The sequence below is a fragment of the Anthonomus grandis genome, chromosome 11, assembly GCF_022605725.1.
Source record: "Anthonomus grandis grandis chromosome 11, icAntGran1.3, whole genome shotgun sequence".
Taxonomy (NCBI): Eukaryota; Metazoa; Arthropoda; class Insecta; order Coleoptera; family Curculionidae; genus Anthonomus; species Anthonomus grandis.
Window position 1 is genome coordinate 22,879,660 of NC_065556.1, and position 23,098 is coordinate 22,902,757.

At 28.7% G+C, this 23,098-nt stretch overlaps 1 protein-coding gene across 5 annotated transcripts in view; it reads right to left on the bottom strand.

Moving 5' to 3' along the window:
- Nucleotides 1–23,098, bottom strand: part of LOC126742520 (RNA-binding protein Musashi homolog Rbp6) — a 660,776-nt gene that overhangs the window by 152,019 nt on the left and 485,659 nt on the right. For all 5 annotated transcript variants that reach the window (XM_050449167.1, XM_050449168.1, XM_050449169.1 and 2 more), the window contains one exon: nt 16,469–16,517. In XM_050449167.1, the coding sequence (XP_050305124.1) occupies nt 16,469–16,517 (49 nt within the window). The remainder of the gene's footprint in view (nt 1–16,468; nt 16,518–23,098) is intronic.

Sequence of the window (23,098 nt, forward strand, 5' to 3'; positions counted from 1 at the left end):
TGCATTAACTGCATGCAATTTTGGAATTAATTTATTTTTTACTTTAGGTAATGAACCAATGGCTTTTTATTCATGATTTTTATTTGGCACTTTAGGCAGTTTAATTATTACAGCATTTTTAAATTCCATAAGTCATGTTTTATATCTGGCATTTTAAATCGTCAAGTTTTTCAGTCAAAAACTACTTTTTTATTCCAGATAATGAACCAGTAGTACAAATGCATGAATTGGAAACAGATCAATGCTTTATATTTGGCATTTGAAGAAGGTAAGTTATTAAAATATTTTTGAATTCCATGTAGTTAAGTGAATTTATTATTCCAGGCAGTTGAGCCAAAAATTTATATCTACCGCTTAAAATTCTGGTAGAAATTACCTTTTTATTTCAGATAATGAACTAGTGGTATAACTGCATGAAATAAAAGCAGATCAATGCTTCACATTTTGCATTTTAAGAAGGTAAGTTATTAAAGTATTTTTGAACTCCATGCGATTAAGTGTATATATTATTCCAGCCAGTTGAGCCAGGGATTTAACTCAGATGCTCAAAATTTTAAAAGAAATTACCTTTTCATACCAGGTAATCAATCAATGGTACATGTGCGTAAAATAAAAAATTAATTTATGATTTTTATTTGGAATTTTAGGCAAAATAGCCGTCATAGAGGTTTGTAGTGTCATATTTCTGTATGCAAGTTTTTTGTTTTTATATGTTCCTGTTTTCATTGATTTTATTTTTCATTTTATGTCTTGTTTTGCTATTATTAAATAGACTAAACCCATATATAACTTTCTTCTTTTAAGTATGTTAATTAGATACTATACTTGACTTTATTGAAATTGTCTATCTCTGTTTTCATTTATCGTTCCAGGTCGCCATTCTTAAAAAACGTATTTGCCAGCTTTACCATCTTGGAACTTAACACTAAAATCGCCTAACACTTAAGTGATTTTCATAGTTTTCATCCATGGAAAATGTCGTTTATCATATATCGTATCTATATATTCATCTAATTTATCTAGTGTCTGGCAAAGATAAGTGTGCAGACGGATAGTATACAGAGATACCGTTTATTACCGATTTGTTTATCTTTTTGGAAATTCCGACCCAATACGCGTGCTGATTTTTATTGTGACCTAAAAAGACCTTGTGTCACTAATTTCTAAGATATCTTTATTGATTCTCCCCATTTCTTGCACAACATTAATCATTTCACCATAATAAGTTTAAAACGTAGAGTAGTCTTATCCTTCTTATATCCGCTAGATGATACGAACGTAATGGTTTTCCAATTTTATTTATTTTTCCAAGAGAATTGGAAAACAATATACTAATAAGATCTACGAGAAACATAAAATTAGATGATTTCTCGCTTCCATCAAGTTAGATGCTAGAAACCCTAGATTTCCAGAAAACGTTACCAGATGTCAAATTAAAGTCGAAAACGTTGTGCGGTCGCGAAGTTAAGAGAACTCCCAATGGAGGAGGGTTTCGACTAAATAACAACGCTTGACGTGTCTTTGAAGGTTCAATAAACATCCAACTTACCAAACCTCTAACGTATTTATTTGACCGTTGTTCCCGTGACCAGGCAGACTACCGAATCCTGTCTCATTTCCGATAATTTAACCCAATCAAACGGCTGCTGCTCGCTTCAAGGCACACGGTACAGGTAATCCTCTTTCGAAAATTGGTTAGTTTGGAACAAAGCAGATATATATATGTGTGTGGCTATAGTGCATTTGATCACGTGTGCCTCTAATTTAATACTATATAGCTATAGAATGGTGGAAACAGGGTCGCACAGGAACAGATTCAATTTGTTTGTCCTATCGTTACTGACGGCCCTGGACGCGGTCTCTGGAGGAAAGAACATACGGTGAGCTTACAGCGAATGGTCATTATGGATATTGAGGACATGGATTGTAATATTGGTATTATGCTGCATGACACTTACGTATTAATATATTATGGAAATACGTTATTTATACTGGGGGCATTTAAACAATTAAGTTTATGTGATGAAGCCGGAAAATATTAATGTATATAAGACTGAGTTAGTAAGATAAGAAATACAGTAGGAAGTATTAGCTCCATAACAGAGTAATTAGTTAAAAAATAACTGTAAACCAAAGTTTTAGTTCATTTATTATAATATAAGCACCATACTCTTGCCGAATTAAAGCGTTCACGATGGAATCGTGTGGTCTTGGGTTCGAATCCCGGCATGGGCATGGTTGTTTGTGTTTGTCTTATAAAAACAAAACATTGTGCCAACCCAACCCAACCCAACCCAACCCAACCCAACCCAACCCAACCCAACCCACGTTAAACTGTAGGTCCATAAACAATAATATTGAGCAGCTCTCGAAATACGACGCGAGTCTATTGTATTTGAGGAAAAAGAAGAAGAAAGCACCATACTCATTTAAGTTATGCTGTAATTTACTTATCCTGTTTTATTTAAATGAAAATTTAAATACACAAATAATGTCAAAAAAATCTATTACAGAGAACCAAAATATTATGCGAGGAGAAAGTACTATTCCAGGAATGTTTTTAATTATAATGCAAGTGATTTTATTAATACGCATGATCTTTACAAGATGTAGTTCCTTTACATATTTTCCTGTAATATTCCTAAAAGCCTTTACATAATTACCGCGATTACCTGAAGTTAAGTAAAGTAGAAAAACAACTGAAAATTTATTTTCCCACTTAATTTGATGAATTCCTAACCAGGCTCGCCCAATTTATTCCAGGATGCCCAAAATAACTTTCTTATCGCCAATAGAACACATTAAAAGATTTATGTCGTGCGTTTATTTACATTTACCTGACTCGAGGCACCCCCGATAAGGAACAGAAAGTAGTAAACGTTCGCCTGGATATTGATGGTTACATAAACCAAGAAAATGGTTTTCCAATATGGCACGCACTAGATTTTTTGTCCCTACTGCCTATAAAATATTTTTTATTTAAAGGGCGCGGTCCGATATACCACATAACTCCAATACAATAAAAGGCAAAAAAAAAGTAATTTAGTTCGATCATTAAATCCACAATCCCCCCTTCCTTCGCACATAATATTTCCAGAATTCCGGTGTGCTTTGTTGATTAATGATCGTACTTCGGATGGCACCTGCGTGTTCTTATCAAGCAAATTTTTTAGGGGGAAATTTGGATTTATTATTGTCGGAATTGGGGGTTGGCCAGGGCTTAATTAAAAACCGTACGGAATCAAAAAGGCAACGGGGATGAAGTATAAGGGTGATTAGTTTTCATTAGGAGGGCCCTAGAGGGGTTAAATTGGGGCGAAAACTGTTTTGAATAATAAGAAGTTTTTGACAACTTTTTTTTTTGGGATATTAAACCGATACTATAACAAATGTTTAACTGAAAACGAAATATCTATATCATTTTGGGTTATTTATATCGACCCTTTAATTGGATTTCTTATACTCAAAAGGGGCAATATATAAATGAGAACTTATACGTTCCACGGCGTCTCTTTCCCGAAGACAGCTATAACACAATTTTCGAAACGGGGAAAAAACGACGATAAATTACCCCAAATATCAGAAATAAGGCGTCTAAGGATTTATTGCGAGGGCTGGCTTTTCCCTAAGCATTTTTTATTTATTTTTTTTTGTGGGGACCTATATATATGCTCACGGATTTTTTTTGTATTATCCTATAATCGAATAATCGAATTTCCGATTTTCTTTTTATTGAGGATCTTAAACGTGACTGTTTTTCAAGTTTTAATAACATACAGATTTACAGCATTTTTTAAAATTTAATGGTAATTAAGATTTTAAAAGGTCACTCTTCAATAAAGAATAAAGTTTTTATTATCCTAGTCTTTAAATTGCCATGAGAAAATATTTTTAATTTAAATATTCCATTTACTTTAATTTAGTGTTAAAGTTTAATAAATATGTTTTTTTAGTGTCATTTATTAATAACTCACTTGAATTATTTTTAAGGAATTAAGATAAAAACAATTAATTAAAACACTTGTAAGACAAATAAATTAATAAAGCGGGCATTCGAAGCAACTTTTAATATGAAAAATATTTTTAACAATTGGTCGATTATTTGAAATTATAAAAATTATTTCAATTAAATGAAATTCGTAGAATAAATAAAGTATTTAATTTTTTTGCAAGCAGTGTTGTTTTTCAAATGCCTGGAAGTAAGAAGAAATACATCCAAATATCCATAACATAAAAGCAATAATATATCGTAGGTTTCTTGCAATTAATATAAGGTAAGCATCATACCCATTTAAGTTATGCTGCAACTTATTTAGCCAGTTTTATGTATATAGAAATTTAAATACGTAGGCAATAGAAAAAGCTCTAAGAGTTAAACATAAAAGCGTGAAATTAATTTAGCCATACGTCAAAGCATACATGTTTTTAAAAGATTAACTTAAACCCTTTTTAGTTTTGAAATATGAAAATTTGTAAAAATAACTAAAAACATATTCTGCTAATTTATTTTCTGAACTGGAAGACAGAGTTTAGTAATTTAATTTATTTTTATTATAGAGCCTTTGAGTTACCTTTAAATGTCCCGGGTATGTTAAATGCCTATTTTAGATGCAACAATTGATTTTTTTCTTATGAATTATTGCATTATTATTGCAAAACATTATTTTCTTATTGAGGATAATAAACATATTTATTTTAAGGTATAGTATGCAGATTTATAGTAATTTTTTTATGTAATTTGAGAAGAGATTGAATTAATTTGAGAGGAGAAAAATTGTCATGTACCTATTACTTTTATTTTAATTTAAATGTTTATTTATTCAATTAAGGTGTATTTTTTAGCAACTAGTGTTCTTTATTTGAGCAAAAATTCAATAAGGGATTAATTTAAATTAAAATGCTTAAAATAAAATAAAAAATTACCTTTAACTTTAAGTACCTTCAAGATATAAAGAACAAGATATAAAAACAACAAGAAAAAAATAAAAAATGAAACTACTGGCAAGTTTTTATAATCCTGCCGTATATTCATCTAAAATTATAAAATATTTTTTTTAATTAAATATTTATCAAAAATTATGATTTTTAGAAGTTAAAAAGAACATCCTGAAATGCCTGGAATAATTAAATATTTAATTAAAAGATATATATTATTTAGTATCGAGTGTCGTTTATTAAGAATTCAGCTAAAATTTAATAGGAAATAATTATAAATCATAAAAAATTAAATTGACTTCATATGCACAGATACAAATGAAAAATTATTTCAAAGACCTTCATGAAATGAATAATTAATTAAAAATGCTTAAAAGACCAAAAAATTGAGAAACCTACTTTTATACAAAGCAACTTTGAATGCCTCAACAATTATTTAAAAAGTTGTTCTGATATTATCTAGAAATATGAAAATCGTGATTTCAATAAGTTAAAAAAAATATCTAGAAAAAATTCAAAATGGCTTCAAATACCTCAAAGAAAATAAAAATACCTCTAAATGTTAACAAGATAAAAGAAACGCTTACTAAATTTACATCTTCTCTCTTCAAGTAATACAAAATCAAGATCCGCATTACTAAATTAAAATTTTGGGTCAACTAATGTAAAATAAGTATCATACTCATTTAAGTTATGCTGAAATTTACTTAGCCTTCTTTATGTAAATAGAAATTTAAATACATAGACATTAAAAAAGCTCTCGTGGAAATAATTTAGTCGTACATCAAAGCATACAGAATGCCTCTAAAAGATTAACTTTAACCCTTTTCAGCTTTGAAATATGAAAATAGCTAAAAATATCTCCTGTTAATTTTTAGCTCTGGGAGGCAGTTAATTTAATTTATATTCAATATAGAGCATTAGAAGGAGCTTTTAGAAGCCCCGTGTATAAGAAATACCTGTTTCAGATGCAGTAATTGATTTACTGCATAAATATCGCTTCTACGATAAAAAAATAAAAAACGAGACTGCCGGCAAGTATCCATAATCCAGCCATATATTTCCGAAAAAGGTCTCGAATTCTCCAATTGAATCGCAAAACTTCCAACTTTGACCAAACCAACTGATCCTCGGCTCGGGTGCTTATTTATTTTCTTTTGTGTTTTTAGTGGAAAATTTATTTTGTTCAGAGAAAAACAAAAAAAAAAAAAAACGGCCACCGGAAAAAGGTTTTACATTTGTGTCCACTCAAAGGGGGATATACAATGAATTTTCCTCTCGCTATAAAAAAAGGGTTGGGTTTTTCTACGATTGAATGAAAACCAGGCCGAATTTTTAACTGTTTAACATAAAATACACCCTAATATACACAAAAGGCTATATTAATACCCACTAATACATCAAAAGAAGGTCTGAAAGTCTAATTTCCCATTAACCTTAATATTTTGCATAATAAGGCCATAAACATAAAACGCGTAAGCGGACAAAAGAGAACATCGATTTTACCCACTGACACTAAAGGTAATAACTTTCTACCTCGAAAGGTTATTAGCGAGGGAGAAGGTTTAAATGGCTCGAAACTATTGGGGGAAAGAAGTATTTTGGAGCTTTTGCAACGTTGCTTTTCCTCCCTTAAGCTATATATATATATATATTCCGGTGTGTTACCTTTTTGACATAAGTTAAAATTATCGAAAAATATTTGGGGTTTATAGAGGGAGATAATTAAGACCAGTTTTGTTTGCTCTTAAAATAATAGCAATAATCGCAAAGACATAAAAAATTATGAGAGAAATACTTGGAATAAGATTATGTAGCAATATTTCATATCCATGAAATAAAAAATAATATTAAAAAAGGACATAACAATATAAGGTACAGTAATGTGGGGCTACTTGCCCACCCCGGGGTAACTTGCACACCACGTGTATTTTTGTTTACTTTTTTTTTAGGTTATGTTATTTTGTGTTTTATCGCGGGCTTTTTGTTATTACAAATAAATAAAGTATAAAAATGGTTCGTACGTACAAAAAAACTCCGCGAGCAAGAAATTACCGGAAGTACTCAGAGAACGCCTTGCGCCAAACGGTAGATGCAGTAAATGCGGGTATGTCGAGGAAATTAGCAGCCGAAACTTTCAAAGTAGAACGGACTACGTTAGGTCGAAGACTTCTTAGTACACACTCGAAATCAGTTGGTCGTCCAAAGGTTTTAAGTGATCAAGAAGAGGCTCTCATTTCAAAAACATTGGGTGTTGTAGCAAATTGGGGATTTCCTCTCACAAAAGTTGATATTCGTGACGTAATAAAAAAATTATTGGACAAAGAAGGAAAAAATGTTCGAATATTCAAAAATAACTTCCCTGGACCTGATTTCTTACAATTATTTATAAAAAGGAACCATTTAAGCGTTGGAATGGCTTCAAACATAAAGAGATCCAGAGCATCAGTGGATTGTAATGAAGTTTTACATTTTTTTTTAAATATTGACTTCGCAATTAGAGAAGTGAAAAGCTCAAATTTGCGTAACTATGATAAAACCAACGTTACAGATGATCCTGGGTCCAGGAAGGTGGTAGTGCCAAGGAACACGATAGAATGGAAAGAGTTCAGGAGCATTCCCGAGCTACGATCAGTTTAATGGAGACCTTTTACTACCAATGTTTGTATATAAAGCTTTGAATCTTTATGACAACTGGACCCAAGGTGGACCACGAGAAACAAAATATGCGAGCAGTGCGAGCGGATGGTTCGACATGAACCTATTCGAAATGTGCTTTTCCTGCCTCACGTCGAATCCACCAGAGAAAATAACGACCAGATGATTCTCGTTGGTGACAACCTGGAAAGCCACTTTTCACCACAGGTGATAGAGGCATGTGGTACAAATAACATCTACATAACTCCCTTCTCAGCCAATGCGACGCATTTAATGCAGCCCCTTGATGTGGCCGTATTTGCGCCTATGAAAAGAAAATAAGGAGAGATTCTCTATCAGTGGAGAAAGGAGTCGCGGTTCCAAGGCTGTATCCCGAAAGAAAAATTTCCGAACCTACTGGATAGATTGTGGAAAGGGATAAGTCAAAATGTAGCAGAGAATCTCAAATGAGGATTTAGAGCAACTGGTTTGCATCCTGCAAATCCCGACGAAGTTTTGAAGCGCATTCCTGGTGGACTAGAAGATGCAGACATCGAAAGAGTCTTAGACAACAGCTTGGTTGATTTGTTGAAAGAGCACCGTGGAACAGGGGTTGAGAAAAAACGCAAAAGGGGAAAAAAAGTCGAACCTGGAAGTGATGCGTCTCGCACTGTTACAGACCCTAATATTTCTGAAAATCCTCTAACCGTTCATGAGGAATTTCGAACTACAGCCAAGAACCAGGACCCTCTTCATCTAGTGTTTTGCCATGCACTCAGCAACTCCCTACCAGGAAAAGCAAGAGAGAAAGAAAGACTAATAACTCCCAGTGTGGTATCTGCAAGATTAATTGGAAAGACTACAGAGGCGCAATTGATTGGATACAATGCACGAAGTGTCGAGCTTGGATTTGGGGACCCTGTAATAAAGACAACAAAGACCCTTATTTTGAATGCGAATGGTGTGAGGATTCGAAAGAGAATGAATCTCCAGTCGATGACAGTGATGATAAATTTTTTTTGGGACCAATGCTGCATTCTTCCAATTTTTATACCAGCTATGGGAAGCCCTTAAATAGGTCGGTACAATGTAATTTTTGCAAAGTTGTAAAGTTACAATGTACGGGGGTACATTGGGAAATGTGCTGAAAACGTGTGCAAGTAGCCGCAGTTTACGGTATATTTTTAGTAAATTTAAATTTAGGGGCCTGGTAAAGAGAAAATATATTTAAATGTCTAAACAATTTTTTAAATGTTAAAGCGCCTAAAATATTCAAATGTCTAGAATAAAAATAGTCTAGAATAGTCATTAAATTTAGGCCTTAAAGGTTTGGAAAAATAAATGTAGAATTTCACTAGATTAAAAGAATAATGCTTAAAAAGGCCAAGGGTCTATATAAGAAATAACTTTATGGATAGTAGAACCACTTTACTACTATATTTTTGATAATTTTTTTTTCTGGAAAATATGGAAAAATTATAATAGGATTAGATCTGATACAGGCTCCAGATTAGGAAGGCGGTTTAAATATCTAAAAAAAAAGGAAAATAAATGAATGCTTTAACTGACTCTAAATGTAGCTCAAAGTGCCTGGAATATTATCTCGAATTTTAGCTTTGAGAGCCTAAAATAGATTTAAATTAGCTTTATATCCCTCAACTGAAAAAAACTCTAATTATCTAAAATCTTTTGGAACTGGCTTTAAAGATTTGAGAAAATGAAAAGTGTGCCAAAATTCCAAAACAGAAATTAATTTTCTTTAAATGCATGAAATTCAACGTGTAGGAAAGGTAATTTAATAACTAAAAATAAAGTTAATTATTGCTTTGACTGCCTCGGATTTTTGCTTTAAGTACTTGGCATAAATTTAAAATGACTTTAAATACCTGCGATAAGAATTGAGATTAAAAGTTTAATAAATTAAGATATTTTTTTAATAAGCATAGAATTTAAAAAATATTTAAAAATCATGGATATGGTAATAAATTGCTTTAAATATTTAAAAAAATTATATATAGGTTCAGCTGACTCAAATTATGGTAAGTATCTGAAATGTACTTAAATGCGTTTTAAATAACTCGAGTACAATTTTCCCAATTATCCTAATTATTAAGGATAAAGATGATAAAAAATACGTGAAACTTGAAAAAAAAGTAAATGAATGCTTCAAGTGGCTTGAATTATGGCCTCGAGTGCCTTAAATTAAATAACCTTAATTATATATAGAATATTAAAGAATTGACTTGAATTTATTAAGATAAAGTGTGTCAAAGTTATTTTTTATAAATATAAATTTTGAAAATATTTAAAAAACTTAAATGTATAAAAAAAGGCTTTAAATATCTAATAAAAAACAATCAAGTAATGCTATAATTACTCCGATTCTGGCTTCAAGTTCCTGGAATAGATTTTACTTGGCTTTAAATACCTCAAATAAATTAACCCTTAAATATATAAAATATTTAAAAATTGACTTTTAGAAAATAGGAAATTGCCGAAATTTTAGAATTCAATTTTTTCAAATGTGTAATTAAAAAATATTTAAATAACCCTGAAAGGGGTTTGAGTATCTAAAAGAAAAACATCGAAAAATGTGGAAATAGAATAAAACCTTATTTTATTTCAGGACTTTGGAATCATATTCCACGTCTTTTGGGTATTTCAAATTTTTTTTTCTCAGACAATAAGTTTGTGTGAAAACCCGTTTTTAACCCTACCTTTGCCAAAAATAAAAATTTACTAGAAAATCGCTGAATTTATTTAACGCAAATTTGCAAATTATTGCAAAATAAGGTTTTTATTTGGGTTAAGTTTTAGCTTACCTAAATAAAAATAAGCTAGCTACTGCCCTTTTAAGATTCTTTTTTTAAATTTAGGAAATTGGCAAGTTTTTGGATTAACTTAAAGTTTCCCAGGTTAATGGAGTAATTTTTGTATTATTCCAAGCTTTTAAAATTAGCTTTTTATTGCTAAATCTACTGTTTTATTATTTACCATGCGCATTACTGATTACATTTGTTATTTAACTCTGTAATTCATTAATTAAAAAAAAAACTGAGTTTGTCCCAAAAGCACTCAAACCCAAAAAAAATTAGGTATACAGTATTTAGTGATAACTCACAGCGAAATCTTAAAAGGCATCTCTAAGAGCAAATTGCGCTCTAAATTCGAACTATTAAAACTCCAATTTTCTCTATCTTCTCGAAAAAGCAGAAGCTAGTTAAACGCGCCCAAGTTTTAATGGACGTTAATATTAATAACGAAACAAAGCGTTTTACCGGTAAAATCGCTGAGCATCGTTGCCGGCGAACGTTTTATTACTTTCGACCTTTTCACTTTGTTAACTTCTGAGTTTTTCGCTATTATGACAACTTTAGTAAAATGTTAAATTATTATTGTTTTATTTATCTTAGTTATTTACTAAATAAGGGTCAAACAAAATAGGTTGGTCGATGTTATATGGAAGGCTTTAAAAGTTTGCAACAAAATCCAGCAAACTTGAATGCAAAAAGTATTTGTAATTGTAATTTAATACATTTTTAATAAAAGTGTGTGGGATTTCCAATTAAGTTATGCATAATAAAAATGACACTAAACGTAAAGTAATTTTTCTGATTTTCGAAAAAATATAAAATTTCTTATTTGAGAAGCCCCTTATGAAGTGTCTATCATATCCATTTAAATTATGCATAATATATACAATTATAGACAATTCATTGAGAAGGTTTTTAGTTTATCCTTCCAAATTTCCATTTTTAAAGTAACTTTATTAAGCACAAATTCACGACCTTAGCGAGCCCTAAGCCGATCTTCAAAACCGAATTAAATTCTCGATCAGGATATATTGCCTGTGAAATTTGATACTTGGAGAATAGTTCGGAACAGACCTATTACCTACGAAGGATTGATGTGTTTCCTGGTAAAGTAAAGAGGGATTTAGGACTCTGTTGGTCCGTTTGTATCCCAGTGACGGATTGCTTAAGTCAACGTTATGTTTGCGTTACCTTGGGATTTATTGCTCTAGCTCCCTTAGCTCCGTTAACGTTCCTTGGCTTGTCTTGTCTTCTACCCAATTACCAGTCGAGCTTTAATATGTTTGAGTTGTATTGAAATGTTTGGCTTACCTGCAGATTTTGTCAGATCAAATAAAAGATTTCATTAAGGATAAAAGTTTGTCTTAATGAAAAGTGAATAAAAATAAAGCAAACCGGGCTCTCGAATATTTGTACAAGAATCCCCGGTTTACGTTAATGGCAAAGTTATACAATATTTTTAAGAAAATCGAACCCTCTTATTTTTACAAAATCAAGTTAGCGGAAGTTTGTTTCGTAACAAAACAAGAACTGGCGACGCTTTAGATCCATTAGTCGTGAGGCAAAATTATCGAGAGAGAACAAAAGCGTTCCGGGGTTGAGTACAGAAAAAAAAATCATCATACAAATACAATTTGCAATTTGGGTGGATATTTCGGTAAACTCAATAAAAAGGTTCACAGTCAAAAACTTGGCCATTTTCTAAACGTCAGACAGGTCCCGAAAAGTTCGTTTTTATTGCGTCGGCTTTTTCAATTATCAAAATGCATTCGCCAACCATCCCCTTCAATCACACTTTTTATTTTCGACGATTTTTGAAATTTTGCCCGCGGTGGTCAAAACACGTTTTGTATGAGACCTTGACAGCGTTTTCGTTTGTACATTTTATCTTTTAAAAACAAGCTTTTTATTTAATTTAGTTAATGGTTTCTTTCAGCTTAATTTTTTATCCGTGTATTTTTTTATTAGTTATTATTAAAAGTCATTATTTTCGTTTCCTAGTACCTCACCAATAAATATTTATTGACAATACCTTATTTTATAATATTTTATAACTAGACTAAACTAAAGTAACTTATGGTAATTTTATTCAAAACTTTTAAAGGAATAAAAAAGTCCATTTGCCTAAAAGAATTAATAAAATAAAAAAAAATTAAAATAGATTACTACTTTTTTTCGAAAAATTATTTCGCTTAAATAAAAGACGCCATTGCAATAGAAAGCTAAATTTAATTAATGAAGAAAATAAATAAAACCTACCTAATTTAGGTATGTGGAATAAAATCTAAATTATTCCAAGAGCCTTGAATAATAAAAAAGATTGTATACTCGGAGTCATTTTATTACATATTATGATCCAGTGTAAAGACTAGCTATGTAAATCACTTGTTATTTTTTTAAATACCGAAATTTTCTCTATGCTCTAGAAGCTAGATAATGAAAAATTGTCTAGAACCAAAAAAAACTTAATTTTTTTCAAAACCTAATGACTTATCTTAAAAAAAACCTAATTTTCTCTACAGTTTTCTTAAAAAGGATTTTTTTCAGGCAATTATTTGCTGTAACAACCCCGTTTTTTATTACCCTATTCTTATCCCCCCACCCACCCCACACAATTTACCAGTAAGAAATTGTGCATTTTTTTCCAAAATAATACGCATGAATAATAGCTGGTTTTATCGTTAATATCTAATATAATAGTACAGCTTGTTTATTTAAATTTGATATAATTATATATATGTATATCAATAAATATTTAATACAAAAACAGTGCTATTAGTTTAAATATTATAGACAAAAAACGGTGATTTTTCTAAAGAATTTCTGACTCGCCAAATCTTTGGGGTGGGTGGGGGGGTAAGGGTTGTGTTAATAAAAAACAATTTTTTTGCATAAAATATATATTCAATAATTAGTTTAATAACACTGTTTATTTAAATTTAATATAATTTTATATATAAATATTTATTATAAAAACAGGGTTATTAGATTGGATAATATGGACAAAAAACAGTGCTTTCTTAGAAAAATTTATTCAAATATTTGAGGTGTGGTAATCGAGCTTAAAAACTCGATATGTAAATCTCGTGTCAATTTTTTTAAACGTTGAAATCTTCTCCATTTTATAAACAGAATCGTCTATGATATACGTATATTCTACAGTTTAATAAATATATATTGACCATATGTGATTGACTAATATACCAAAATCAAAAATTTACTCGAGAAACGAGAAACAAATATATATTTAACAATAATAATATATGATGTGTTGCTTAGGTATATTTATTAATTGGTCATACTTAAATTTTATTAAGACGGCCTGGGAAAATAGCATGTCCAAATTCCATGCTGAATTGTTGTCACAATACGCCTGGACTTATTAAGTTTTTTATACCAGTTTTTGGTAATTAACTTATAGCATTTTCTTGCTAATTCTATACAAAGGTTTTGCTATCATTTATTTCATTTAATAGCTAAAGCATTTTTTAATGTTATAGAAATAGTACTAGTAGAAAGAGAGTCTGATTATAGCTCTTCTTGACTTACTTTATTTTTGGCTAGCGTATCTATGTATTTGTGATCTTGTTACTACTTAACACTATATGTGCGCCTTAACCCATATATATGTTAATTTTTATTCTCAATTAATTTATTAATTTCCCATACTATAGGATTTACTTTATTTGACGATGCTTGAAGTATATACATCCAAGTATAGAGTCTGACAAAATGACGAAGTTACTGGATTTAAACTTTAAAAACTAAGTGCTTCCCTAAAAGCATTACCTTTAGACGTAGATATGCTGCAAAGTTTATAGCTGTATTTATTAGCATGCTATCAGAGCGATTTCTTAATTCTGATTTACGTAGGTTTCAAGTACTCCTGGCTTTATAACAACCTAATTGTTTTCTTTTAATGCCCAGTAATATAACAGTACATCGCTCTTATTTAAGTCACAACTATTCAAATAAAAACTATCGACTTTCATGCTTTATTACTACTAATACTCCTAATGGCAATTACCGTTCTGGCAACCTCAAAAACTATCAAAATGCGTGCACTCGCTACTGCAAAGTTCAAGTGAAAAACCGGATTGAATCGACTACTAACCGTAAGTTTCTTTCGAAGTGTAATATCATAAGTTCGGAAAGTTTAGGTTATACCTCTCAACTTCCGAATTCGAATAACATAAGTCACTACCTGAACTTCTGCTTCTGAAGCAACTTCCACGGAAATTTATTATAACATTAGAATTATTATAAAAGTTAGAGCGCCGAGAGGTAGGTATAGTACGAAAATAATGGGGCGACTTATTTGGATTTTGTTCTGATAAATTTTTGAGGAAATTAGTATATGGGCCATATATGATAAAACGTCGCTTAGTTACTCGTTATTAAGTAAAAAGTAACTTATTTAAAGTAAGACGCTTTACTTGTCAGTCTAAAATATCGTTGATTTCTTAAGTTCCTAGTAAAGTTAATTATTAAATTTAATAAGTTATAGAGCTTTTCCCAATTAACTTTCATTTTAAAACTCATGGTCCTGATCGCTCTAAATATTAACTACAGTAGTTTTTCAAGTTGGAAAAGTCAATATTTTCGCACTCTTTAATATAAAAGTGCTATTACCTGACCATACAGCTTTACAGATACAAAAACTCACTCTCCATTGCTGGTTATTTTATTTATTTAGCTTTAAGGCTTAAAAATTTATGAAGTGTTTTCAAGCTCACTTATACTCTAAAATATATCAGAAAAAATTAATTTAAAATATTAGGAAATGTACTTAATATATATTAAGTTCTCTCCAATGCTTCAATTTCCACCAACTGGACTATCATTTGGAGAAGTGTGTATTTTTGTTCTCGCATTATATGATCCAGATACTGAATTTTGCTTATTCTATATAAGTTCGTAGGATAATCTAATCTGATAACACAGTTTATTTATTTTAATTTAATATAATTATATATATGTATATTAATAAATATTTAATACAAAAACAGTGCTATTAGATTAGATATTATGAACGAAAAAGGGTAATTTTTCAAAAGAATTTCTTACTGGGCCAATATTAGGGGTGGGTGGGGGGTTAAGGGTTGTGTTGAATAAAAACAATGTTTTCGCAGAAAATATATACTCAATATTTAATTTAATAACACTGTTTATTGAAAATTAATATAATTTATTATTTTTATATGTGAATTTTTAGTATAAAAACAGCGTTATTAGATTAAATAATATGGACGGAAAATAGTGATTTTTCAAAATAATTTCATTAAATATTTGAGGTATAGTAATCGAGTTTAAACACTAGATATGTGAATCCTGTGTCAATTCTTTTATATGCCAAAATTTTTTCCCTTTTGTGAACAGAATCGTATATGATATACGTATATATTTTTCAGTTTAATAAATATAGCTTGACCATATACAGTATATACCAAAACAAAAAAATTACTGAAAAACCGTTGAATAAATATATATTTAACAATAATAATACATAATGTGTTGATTGGGATTAAAAGATATATTTAGGTGAAGCAGCCTTCTACTTAACATACTTAGCCACTGAATTCCATTGATTCTATGTGATATCCTATCGTATTTTCTTAAGTTAAATATAAGACAGCAATACACGTTTTGAATTTTAATTTGATTTTTAAAAATACTATTATAATTATTAATATTAGTATTATATTGTTTAGTCGACCATTTTATTACGTATTTCTCCGCCTATGCACAAATTTTTTCCCTTTGTTATTAAAATTAATAGTTAGGAAAGCAACTAAAATAATATTGAGGCCACCGATTTAAATTTTCTTTTTTTTTTTAAATAATAAGTGATCTGAAGTAGCAAAATTTGACTTTCGTCATTGGTTAATTAAAAGTAATTTTTTTGCTTAAAAAAATCTGTAAATAGGTGCCTCTAAATTTTTTTAGTCGCTTATTAAAAAAAAATAAAAACATTAAAAGTACGAAGTAATTAAAAAAAAAGTACGAAAAAATACGAAGCAACTAATTGGGATTTTCTTTTGACTAATCTAGCAACCCATTAAATTAACTCAAAAGAAACTTACCTCTATGTCTGTTTGTCTGTTTATCAAACATCAGCATGGCATCCTCTATCTGAAATTAAAAAAAAAATTAATTAAAAAAAGTTTTTCTACATTAATAAATACATCAGATTGAGTTTCCCCCTCCTGAAATAGATTAAAATTTCACCTCTTTGTTTTTTTTTCTTATGCGGGGAAAAAAAAGCGGGCGCTCAGGAAAATTTCATTTCATAATTATACCGCCATGAAGCAATTTCCAACTTCCTGGATGTAATAAAATATTTAGGATCATTAACACTTTCTCTACTTAGATCTTATAAAATATTTAAGAGGTCTTACCGTGGGGCGAGTTTGTTAAATTTTATAACTGCCATAACTTGTTAAAAACTTCAGTTTACTTTATAAGTAGAAGTACAACTTAATTAAGCTTAAAAGATTTTTTCCGTCATTTTCCATTAAACAAATGGGTACATGTTAAATTATTTATCAAAATGAGATGACATTTCTTACATTATTACAAATTCTAATCCTACAGTCATTATAAAAGGTTCGGTAAAGATATTTACGACTTCCCCCTTAATGTTAAATATCTCGACAATTGACGAAGGTATAGCAACCCTTGTTGGGAAACGACTTCAAATAATTGGGCTGATTTTCCTGAATTATTTGGATTTCAGAGATTACCCGGGCTATTTCAGCTTAATAATAAATTAATGCGGAAATGGCTGTTTTGTTGCCAATCTATTGTATCCTGCTTTCTGTTAGCTTCAGGTTATTTACATATAAGGTTGTATTTCATTGATATGACATGCTATTGTCAGCTTGAATTACTACTGCAAGGCAAATTTGCACAATGTATATACCATTGGCATATATTTAATATTTTGTAATACGTATGGCAGTGTGAAAATATAAAATAAAGGCGTGTGCATTTTGTAGCAAAGTTTATGTTTAGTAGTTTCATAAAAAAATATTCATTTATTGCTATTGCCAGTTAATATACAGGTTGTCCTGGTTCATGTGGGAAATCTCTCGGATCCAGGTAGAACATCGAAAAATAATACCGAACGTTCCTAGAAAAAAATTCCTACAGGCCTTCTTTACGAAGATACAGCCTCCTAAAGGACGCTGCTAGAAATTGGTTTTTCGTAAATTACTTTTAAACTACTCAGTAGAATTTAATAAAAATTTTAGGTGATGAACACTTTTAGGGGCCTCTTAAAATGACATCCTTAAAATACATTTCCCTTGTTTACTTTACCAGGGGCGGACTAGGTTGCACACTTTAATGCGTATATTTTTAACACCCTGTATGGTAAAGTCTAAAAGAAATTAGTTTGGATACCTTGAACCCTAGGCTAAAAAAAGATACTCTTGTTCATTATCGATAAAATGAACCGTTTTAGAGAAAAAAAATAATAAACGAGCCAATGTTTTATTTTTTATTTTTTTTAAATGAGATAAGTACGCCAGTTATTCAAAGACCAGAAAATTTCGATGTAAGTCATTTAATTAAAAAAAAATACATGTTCCTAAAAATACAGTGAAAAATACAAAAAATACAAATTTTAAAGACTTATGCTTCATAGCCATTTAGGTTATGCATTAAATTTTAAATAAAAACGTGTAATTAGTTCCTTAGGTTTTTATTGGAGAGTTTTATTGCATTCAAAAAAATGCAAAGAACTCTGCACTCGTTTTATTTTTAAGATATACAAGTACGACAAAATATAATATACAGAAAAAAAAATGAAAGGTTTTTTGAAAAAAAAAACATCAGAAGAATATTATATTTTGTAGCCTAATTATAATAGTTTATGAGCAGGTTATTGATTATTTTAAAGCAATTTGAATATATTCCTTTTTTTGAATATTTTCCTATTTACACTTAAAAATTGTTTATATAGTTATTAATTATTTAACGATATTCCCTTGTTAAGTAAGGAGAAGAAAACTTAAAGGAGCACAGATACCGCTAGATGGAAAGAACAATACATATAGAAAATTAAAAATCCAACAACTCTAATAGAGAAACAAGTAATTCCTTTTGATTAAATAAATTATTTATATAAACAAGTGGTTTTGGGTAAAAAACTAAATATTTCTCCTGTTTATTAACTGTAGGATTTAAAAAAAATTAATCTACATTTATAACTAACTTTTGACAGAAACTATAATAGATATATTTCTTTATCCTTTTGATGATTTATATCTACTATTTATAAACACTTCTCTCTTTAACTAAGCTTTAGAAGATATTCAAGAAGAGGAGGGAACACCATCTAAAGAGACGCAAACGTTATTATACTCTGCTGTAAAGAAGTGTAAAGGGATATTCAGAAGAAATAAATCTGCCGAAAAGAGTACATTCAAGTTCAATACTAAGTTTCTCTAAAGGACCAATGCTATGAATTTGATAAAGTTTGTATCCAGTGAGTTTTGTTAATTTTTTATAAATAATAATTTATTTTGTGACTTGCTTGGAGCTGAAAATAAAAAAAATGTTAATAATTGTAAAAATAATATTTTTGTTAATTTTTGGTAAAATATATTTAAATTTGTCCTTTGTTTCATTTTAATTTTTTCAGAACCTGTGTATATATACTACTTAATTTTTTTGTCAAGTGTGTAAAAAAAAATATAAATAAGAAAGAAGAAAAAAAGATATTGAGGTGGAAATTTTTTCTGAAAACAATAGGGATTTTATAAATTCTTATTTTGCCATTTTTATAGGGTTAAAAGAAATTTCATAAAATTATCTGAAAGCATTAAGAAAGTTATATCTTTTCAACATTTTGACTTAAGCCCCTTAAATTATATAAAAATGTTGTATTAAAAAGAAATTTCAATTTTTCAGTTTTTCCAAGGCAAAGTCGTTAATATTATATTGTTTTATATTTTCATATTTATAAAATTTCTTAATTCATTTAATATCAGTAGCAAAATTAAATTAATTCTAAGTTTTGAGTCAGGTAATAATAAATCTAAATTTTAGGATAAGTGGATTTCATTCAACCTTAAAATATTTTTTAGAGGAAGTTTTTATTAAATCTTTAAATACGTTTGTTCTTTTTTATTTACATACAAATCATTTATTTCCAAATAAATCCTGACCATTTTTTCAAGTATTCTTTTAATACAATATTTTTATATCAAGTTTTCCATTTTTACTGTATATTAACATTTACATTAACTACTTTGGTGAGAAAAAATTAAAATAAGGAAAAGATAAAAGAATTAATGTTAGGGAAGGTTATTTATTTCGATAAGCTTAGGATCTATGAAATCATCTAATACTAATAACGAGTCTTTAAGAGGAAGTTCTTTTATTAAAGAGAAGGTGTTACTTTGAATTTTTTTTACAGAAGACCAGCAATTTCCAAATTTTTATTTTACCACTATTAAGCGGTTCCAGAGCATATATATTTCAAGTTAAAAAAGAACTTTAATGCTACTTACCCGAATTTAAGTTTAATGGGTCGAAACATCCAAAAATAACTCTACGATCGAGGTATTTATTAGGTACTCAATAAGAATAAATTATATAGTCCAAAACAATTTGTTTCTGAAAAATATATACAAACACTACTTTTTTTAACAAACTTTTGCGTCATATAGTCAAAATAAAATATGATATCCCTTATGCGAAATGCCTAATCAAGAAAAGTCATATTTATTATTTCTGAATTACGTTCCTGTAAATTAAAAATATGTTTTATTTCTATTTTAAACATCAAACGGTCAGTAGTGTAACTTATTTGTGATATTTAACAAATATACCAAACTGTAACTTTTATTTCTAATTCCATGAAAAATCATACTTATCGCTACTGACCGAAATGTGCCCACAATGACCCATAAAAATTAAGAGCTGCACCTGTGTTACTCTTGAGATATTGAATTGGGACAGATTATAAAATAAATACCTATAGATAAACGAAGGAAAGTGTAAGGTTCTTGAAAAATATACCGAGAAGATTACATTTTATTGCCTAATTTTAATCCTTTATGACCAGCTTTTGGATTATTTAAAAACAATTCTAACAATATTCGTTTCATTGGAAATATACCTGCTTAAATTTGCCTAAATTTGTAGATTATGAAGATATAATATATCATATAGAAGATTGTAAAGGGAACACTATTTAAGTATATATTTAAAATTTGTTATAAAAAATTGTAAATTCAATAATAATTACTGCTTTTCAATTTTTATAATTTGAATTATAAAAAATTCTAATATGTTAAATTAATCTTTTCTCCAAAAATTAAGTTCTTTTTATTTACTAAAATTATTTACACAATTAAAAAAGTTGCTTAAAAACATTTTTTTTAATTGAATGCGAGTTTTATATAATATCATTATGAACTTTTAGAATAATGCATTAAATTTTTACTCATTTTATATTTTTATGTTACCACTTATCTGTGCTATCTTGTGGTAAAAAAGTGAAAATATAATAAATATCTTATAAAATACCTAATTAAAAAAAACTTTGATCCTATTTCTACATACATATCTATAAGTGCCAGAATATGCATTAATTATATTTGAAATAATACAAGGTTTAAAATTAATCACAGTATTATCAATATTTAACCGCAATATGAACTAATAAAGTTCAAGGAGGAAAAATACAAGAAATAATTGTGCACCTGTGTTACTTTTAAAATATTTCGTTAAAACAGATTATAAAATAAACGCCCACAGGTAAAGATAACAAAGTGAAAGAGGATAACAGGATTATATTTTATTACCTAATTGTTATAGTTTATGAATAAATTTCGAGTTATTTAAAAACAATTCCATAAATACCTATTTTTTTAAAATCTACCTGCACCTTTAAAATTATGATCCAAAATTTACCCAATATTAAATAATTTGGGTTTTCTTAATATTCAAAATTGGTATATAGTTAGGCAAAAAAATATATTTATTTTAATTTGTTTTAAGCATTTTCCATTTATTTCGATCTTTGTGTAGAAATAGGAATTGTATGAAAGGTATAGAAAAGTTGTATGGAAAAAAACGAAATTGAAATGCTTGTGGCATAATTTAAAATAACTTTATTTAGGTTTAAATTATTGTATAAAATTATTTATTAAAATAAATTTTTTACTTTCCATCCAGAATTAGTTTTTAGATCACTCACAAACACAAAAAGTGAGTTTTTTAGAAAGCGAGTCAATTATTTAAAATTCACAAATGTCTAGTCTAAAACAAAATTACAAAAAAGGCTATTTAAATAAGTAACTGTTTCTCTTTTATTTAAAGAGCTTTTTTAAAAGTTTTTATTTTTATTAATCAAACAATATTTTTTGAGTAATTAAAAAAATATTAAAATCTAAGATCCAATTTAAGTAAAATTTAATATGGTGTCTTCTTTTTTGGTGAAAAATTTTTAAATTAAATAATAAATAGTGTGCTAATATTTAACATATTTTTTTTTAAATAAAAGCAGTTTTTCCTACAAAATATTCAAAAGCCTATAAATTTAGTAACTTTATTAAAATCTGAATCTTTATCTATTTATACATCATAACCACAATAGACCTAGGGTCGCAATGAAGGACTCGCAACAAACCTATTTATACATCATTTAAAAAATATTTTAATAAAATGGTATAAGGTTAAAAGTAATAGTTCAAAACAGACCGAATACTATACCTATTTAGGTGCTTAGATTTAATTGTTTTTTTTTTTTTATTTTTTATTTTTTCCAGATTATTGAAGTACTGGAACTTTTTTTAAACTTTAAAATAAGTTTGTTTTATTTGGTTTTCGCATGATATTTAAAGCCATATGCACTTTAAGAGAAATCAAAATTATCTCACATTTGGAAAAAAAAAAATTCTTACTTTCTGCATTCTTTAAAACAAATTACAACCTTTTTCAGCGCATGCAAACATTTTCCAGACAAGAATACATTTTCTCTATTTATATTCTTACTCCAAAAATGTTTAATTAACATATGCCTCAATTTAAATCAAGGACATTAACACAATATCCCTGGGATCTACATTGAAAACTGGGAGTTCATTTGGAGAACTTTGGAAAAACTACTTTTGTTACTTGAGCTACCTTTTAAACACAGTAGGTCTAAATTTCAGTAATAGATTTAATCTTAGAAGCACCAGTCCAGAGTGCAGAGTCTTCTTTTTTCTCTGAGTTTTTAATTATTTCTAACTATAAGCTAAAGACTTATCTCATACTTGTCTTATTTCATGTTATTTTTAAAATCCAAATATTTAAACTTTTATGACACTTCATATTAAGACCCTTTAAATTTGATAACAACTCTGAATAACTGGGTGAATTTTCCCTTTTAATCTACTTAAATTCATAAGCCCTTTATCAAATTCGTACAAAAAATACTACCTGCGTTAGATGTTGATAGTAAGGGTTAATTTAATTTATTACATCATTTGCGGATTTTTTCTAAAGTATGGGCTCTCCTTTCATAATAAAGGGTTAATTCTACCTGCTTCTCCCACTACTTAAACTAGTTTTAATAGTTTAGCTCTTTTTTGCATAAACTCTAGTTAAATCAGTTAGTGATCTGCTTTTGTGATTGATATACAAAAACTAAAAATAAGTAACCCATTTTAAGACTAAAAACTATAATATTAATATGAATAATATTTGTGCCAGTT